This window comes from Cyprinodon variegatus, unplaced genomic scaffold (genome assembly GCF_000732505.1).
Source record: "Cyprinodon variegatus isolate N-32 unplaced genomic scaffold, C_variegatus-1.0 Scaffold481, whole genome shotgun sequence".
Lineage (NCBI taxonomy): Eukaryota > Metazoa > Chordata > Actinopteri > Cyprinodontiformes > Cyprinodontidae > Cyprinodon > Cyprinodon variegatus.
In genome coordinates this window covers 534,401-540,474 of record NW_015150934.1, presented here as the reverse complement: position 1 = coordinate 540,474, position 6,074 = coordinate 534,401, and the positions used below count along the sequence as shown (strand labels likewise).

Below are 6,074 nucleotides of genomic sequence, written 5' to 3'. Positions count from 1 at the left end.
ATCAGAACTTTTTTAAATTCCGCATTAATTGAACAACGGCAACAGAAAGAGAACTTTGATCTTAATCCTCTGAGCTCTGTGAGCGCTAACCTGGAAGCTGCTGCTGCTGCAGTGCATGCTGGGACAGCTGTCAGTCTGGAGGACGGACAGGTCTGCTCTGATGCATGCTGGGTAAAGAGGGAGGGGCCAGAACAACGTCCAGGGACTGTGTCTGTTCTCCTTCTGCTGTTCTAGTGAATTGGAACAGCACTAGGGCTGAGGATGATGGCGTTTCACGAGAACGCACAAGTACACAGATTGAGAAAAGGTGTGAGTTTGGGTTCAGGTTGGGGTTACTGTCAGGCACAGAAAGGGTTAAAATGGTCCTCACACATATAGGAAGAACAGAGTGTTTAATGTTTCTGGGTCTCTGTGCTCAGATCACCATCCAGCTGAAAGACGTGACGTCGATGACCAAGGAGAAGACCGCCAAGCTCATCCCCAACGCCATCCAGATCAACACTGAGAACGAGAAGGTATCCTTGGTTCTGACCCGGCCGGTTCTGACCCGGCTGGTTCTGACCCGGTTCTGACCCGGTCGTCTGCAGACAGGCTCTGTTCTCACGTGTCTCTCCTCTCTGCCGCAGCATTTCTTCACGTCATTCGGGGCGAGGGAGCGCAGCTTCATGATGATTTTCCGCCTGTGGCAGAACGCGCTGCTGGACAAGGTGAGCCCCCCTCCCCCACCTGTTACTGCAGCAGGAAGGAGCTGTGCAGCCAGAACCAGCGGCCCAAAAAGACGGGTTAGATCGCTGTCAGGAAGTAAACCGGAGGGCGGAGAGTTTTACATGTTACCATGACGACAGCATCAGAGCTTGGTTCTGACCCCAGAGGAGGTTCAGGTCGTTTCCATCTGTTCCTCACTGATTGGGCACTGAGTTATCGGAGCAGAAAGAGGCAGAGATCAGAACCAGCTGGAGGTTCTGATGGGAGGATCCAGACGGCCTGAAACGGGCTGCAGCGATGGGATCCTCCAGCTCAGAACCAGCCGCTGCTGATTGGATGTGATGTTCTTGGGGGCGGGGGGTCGTTGGTTCTGATCCGTCACGGTTTGCTGCTCAGAAGCCTTCCTGAATAGAAGCTGGATGTGTTCTAGTCCCTCAGCAGGAGGTTCTGGTTCTCCTGGTCCGGTTTCATGTCTGTGTTTGTCTCCAGTCTCTGTCCCCCAAAGAGCTGTGGCACATCGTGCACCAGTGTTACGGCACCGAGCTGGGCCTGACCAGCGAAGACGACGACTACGTCTCCCCCACCAGCGAGCACATGAACGGCCTGCTGTGAGTGACTGAGGCTAAGCATGGTGGGGGGCAGCTGTGCTGGAGGGGAACCTGTTCCTCTCCTGCCAGCCGCCGTTCCTCAAAAGCAAAGCGTGTTCTGCAGCATTTCTATGCAAATATCTGGGTCAGGGCAGAAGTTTGCATAGAGGAACCCAGTTCTACCGTCTGACTGCTTCTCTTCCTGTTGCAGACCTGGAGACGAGTCGGTGTCTGTCACTGACCTGTTGGACCTGAGCACCGTGTCGGCCCCGTCTGCCGGCAGCTCCCCCCCTTCTGCCTCGGTCCACTGCGGGCTGACCAGCCCGGCGTCGGCCCCCGTCCTCAGCGGGACCTTCCTGCCCTCCTCTGCTTCCTGTCCGCCCATAGAGGTTCCCTCCTCCTCAGGAAGCAGGCTGGGCTCCGAGCCGCTGGAGCCCAGCCCCCCCAGCTCCCACGGCTCGCTGCCCACCATCAGCCCCTCCGTCAGCGCCTCGGTCTCTGCAGCTGCGTCCTTCGTGAGTATCCTCAGCATCCATCGGCATAAAGACGGGAAACTGCTGCCAGTTACTCTGATAGAGGAGGAGGAGCCGTTAGCTGCTGACGGTTCGATGAAAGAACAAACGGTTTAACTCCTCCTAACTCTGTCCAGGAATTTCAGTTTAAAGATCTTTTTTAAGTTCGATGTTTATTCTGATCTTCTGCAGCTTCCTGTTTTCTAGCTGAACAAAGACTTCTGGAAGTCAAATTTCTATGATCAAATTAAAATATAGAATCTCTTGGGTTTGTTTTCTCCTAAAGACGTTGCTTTTCCTCGTGACATCACGCCAAAATGGTTTATCTAATTAATCTTGTCTCTCACCTCTTTCTACAAACTAACAGTTTTTTTCTGAATCTCGAGTAAAAAAAATGTTTTTTTTGCTCCATTCATCCAATTTCCTGAAATCTTAGGAAAAAACTGCAAAATATATTAGATATAAGCAGATAGATATAAACTGACGGCTCTGTAGAAATAGAGATTTAATCTAATTTAATGTCATTTAAAATGTTTTTATTTAGATAAATCGCTCTGATCCTCTGTCTCTATCAGACCCTAGACGAAGGAGGGGACAGTCAGTCCGAGTCGGCCAATCCTATGCCGCCGCCGCCAGCAGCTGCCAGTCTGGGAAACCTCTCCTCATTGGACATCACCAACGACGAAGAGCTGCCCACTGACCCCAGCAACTCGTCCGACACGCAGGAGGAGAGTAAGTATCTGCAGGAGAGGATGATGATGGTGTTTAATCCTGTATCTTCATCAGTAAATAAATGGATGATGAAACCGTTCATTTGTTGGAGGCGTTGGTGAGAACCTGCCGCTCAGACCTGCTCCTCATCGCTGCTCCTCATCGCTGCTCTGATGCGTCTAAAGCTGCTTTCATTGTCACGTCTTTATTGGAGGTCGGCCTGGAGGCTCCAGGGAGTCCATGTTTCCTTAGATAAGAAAATCTTGCGTCTGTCGGACGCTAAAGTCCTCGTCTGCACTTACGGTTCCAGTACAACCATCAGACTGCAGAGTTTCTATGTCTGAAGAGCAGCTGCAGCAGGTTTCAGACTGAAGGAATGAAGACGGGTCGTTAATCAGAACGGAGCGACTGCTGGACGCTGCAGCTCAGCGCCTGCAGCGGACTCCTGCTGACTAACGCCGTCTCTATGGACTTAAAGTCGTAGGGAACTAATATTTAATGTCAAATCATTCTGGCTTAAACATGAATATAAATGTTCTCTTTATCAGACCAGATTGTCCCAAAATTTAGAACGTTTGTTTTTTCCGTTATCTTCTGCAGGCCAGTTAGTTCTACGTCAGCCTGAACACCTAAATTCATCCAATCATATATCAGCGCTCATCTGTCAATCAAATGTTTCCGGTCATAGCATCTTGATCCAAATGTCGCAGCTAATATACGCAACAGTTGAAATCATATTCACTTTATTCACTCGTGTAAAGTCGTGAACCACTGAGGAGAATTCAGAGATGCGACGTCGGATCGGCGGCTTCCCTCCGACTTTATTATCAACCAATGCTTGAAGGCCGATGATGCGGACCCACGCCGCCGCTCAGAACGCAGCAGACTTCCTGCTCTCAGGGATGAAAAAAGCCTCAACCTCAAACCGTTTAAAGAGCAACGCTCAGTTCAAGTTCATCACGTAAAAAACAGCTTTGTTAGGGTCAGAGTTCATGCAGAACATGATGAGTCTGAAGTTAATGAGTCATAGAAGCAGAATGACTCCTTGTTTCTAAAGATTCAGCTTAATTAAGCTTTAATCCCGGTTTAACCGGCTGATTGGACTTTAAACGCTCCCTCTCTGCGTCGCTGCTGCTTTTCCCCGTTTTTCCAAACTCAGCAGTGATGGTTTGGTTCTGCCTGGATGAACCGGGCCTAAAGGTCGACCCGAGGAGAGCCGATGATTAACCGGACACCTGGTCTGCTGAGCTTGTTAGGGAAGCCGGGTTTGGTGCAGATGGGGAAACATCTGGAAAGCTGATGAGGAAAGTTCTGGACCTTTTCCACGGTGAGCCGGCCGGCAGAGTAGAACCGGACCTGGGATCAGAACCTGCTATAAATACTCTGGAAACATTTGGTTCTGCTTCAGAACCGGATGTTTTTCCACGGCCCTCAGAGCCACGCGTTTACGTCACTGACCACCCCCCCCTCCCACTGGGAGCCTGGAACTGGCACCAGTCTGTGACCTTCATGGTTTAACCGAGTCGGTACCAAACGTGATTTATTCTACGCTGCAAAAGACCAGAAATAAACTCTAGTTTCTTAGATTTGCATCCAGTTTTATTACCAGAAGTCTGCTTCAGAATCAGAGAAAGTTTAACTGGATGATCAATGATTCTCTAAAGATTAAAGCTTCTTTAACGCGTTGCCATGGAGACATTTCATCTATCAGTGGGTTTTGCTAACATGCTAACCATCTAGAGAGACAGGAAACATGTGGCTCATTTCCTGCATCGCTGTAGATCTACATCGGCCAGATTTCCTTCGATGGTTATCTCAACCTTCAGCTGTCTTTGAACGCATCCAGAGGGCCGATGCTAGTGATGCTGAATGAGGGGCCCTAGATGGGGCCCTAGATGGGGCCCTGTGGCGCAGCGAACATGGCGGACACGTTACAGGCTGTTTATCACTGCAGATGTTTAGGAACCTTCCAGAAAGCGTTGATCTTCGTCAGGCTGTCACCGTCGGGCGGCCTGAGGCTGACGGTTCCTCCTCTCATCGCTCTAAAGATGAACTGGAGGTTCTGTTTAACGCTGAGCCGCTTTGATTAACGATCAGCTGATCAGCTTCTTCTGACGCTCTGCTGAGGGGCGGAGCCTGGTTCTCATCATGCTAACTGATATCAATCCTCAACCATGTTTAATGCTATGATGCTACTACAGGTGATGTTAAATTGCTACAGAAACGGGAATAAATAACCCAAATATCAGACGGTCTGATGATAATTCTGGGTTCAGACGCTACGTATCAATGATTGGTCTTTCTAGGCGCCGTAGGGCCATCCAGCTAACTGCTCTGTTCTGTGTCATAGCTTCAGGTGAGGTGGAGGCGTTCTGCGCCGACCTGAGCGGGCGCCTCAACATCAACACGGTGGTGAGGATGAGCGTGGACAAGCTGCACGACCTGCTGTTCTCCGCAGACACTCACTTCATCCAGCACCTCTTCTCTCAGAGACACTTCACCGGTACGCAGCCCGTCTTCCTCCTCGTCTCCATGGCGATGGTTCGTGTCAGCCGTCTCTGCAGGACTTGTGTGAGCTTGTCTCTGCGGAGGACGGCTGCAGGTTTTTCCTGTCGAGGCGGTGTCCCTGGGAGCGTTTTGTTTTTGTTCTTGGCTGAGCTGACGCCTCCTGGTGCGTCTTTGAGGCTCAGCGCTGGTTCTGCTGGTGGAACGGCGGATCCTCCCAGTTCAATGCGGATACTCCCAGTTCAATGCTGCTCCTTCATCTGGTCATTTCCATGAGTGTCAGACGGGTTTCTCCTCTGGAGCTCACTGCTGCTGCCAGCAGAGGCAGGAAAACCTCTGAGGTCAGAAGGTCGTCTCCTGAAGACCATCAACCCTCAGAGACGACGTCCCTCCTGAGAGGAGGACGTCTCTGTCAGCTGATGGTCCAGGAGGAGCCCTACCTCAGAGTCTACAGGTCAAAGGTCACGACCCTGAACCCGTCTGGAAGGAGGAAACCTCTTCTCTCTAGAACCAAGATGGCAGCAGGACAACGAGCTGCTTCTGGATGAAAAACCAGACTTCTGGGACAGAGGAGGTGGAGGTGATGGACCCGGACCCGGGAGGCAGAACCTCAGCGGTACTGTGGACCATGACCTCCCTCCTCCAGTCAAGCATCTGCCCACCAGCCTGCTCACGGACAGACCATAAATAACTACAGATCTATAAAAGACCAGATCGAAAAGAGAAGAATCCAAGTGTTGAAGTGGCCTAGTCCAATTCTATTCAGTTTATTTCTATAGCTCCGATTCACATCATGAATAGAATTGGACTAGGCCACTTCAACACTTGGATTCTTCTCTTTTCCATCTGCTCTTTTATAGATCTGTGGTTATTCACAGTCTGTCGTGAGCAGGCTGGTGGGCAGATGCTTGACTGGAGGAGGGAGGTCATGGTCCACAGTACCGCTGACGTTCTGCCTCCCGGGTCCGGGTCCATCACCTCCGCCTCCTCTGTCCCAGAAGTCTGGTTTTTCATCCAGAAGCAGCTCGTTGTCCTGCTGCCATCTTGGTTCTAG

The 6,074-nt window shown here is 50.9% G+C and overlaps 1 protein-coding gene across 1 annotated transcript in view; it reads left to right on the top strand.

Moving 5' to 3' along the window:
* Window positions 1-6,074, top strand: part of LOC107094405 (GRAM domain-containing protein 1A-like) — a 33,386-nt gene that overhangs the window by 17,711 nt on the left and 9,601 nt on the right. Inside the window, exons 4-10 of the mRNA XM_015389978.1 lie at window positions 326-515; window positions 627-707; window positions 1,195-1,313; window positions 1,504-1,807; window positions 2,380-2,536; window positions 4,866-5,291; window positions 5,529-5,636. Of these exons, the coding sequence (XP_015245464.1) occupies window positions 326-515; window positions 627-707; window positions 1,195-1,313; window positions 1,504-1,807; window positions 2,380-2,536; window positions 4,866-5,291; window positions 5,529-5,636 (1,385 nt within the window). The remainder of the gene's footprint in view (window positions 1-325; window positions 516-626; window positions 708-1,194; window positions 1,314-1,503; window positions 1,808-2,379; window positions 2,537-4,865; window positions 5,292-5,528; window positions 5,637-6,074) is intronic.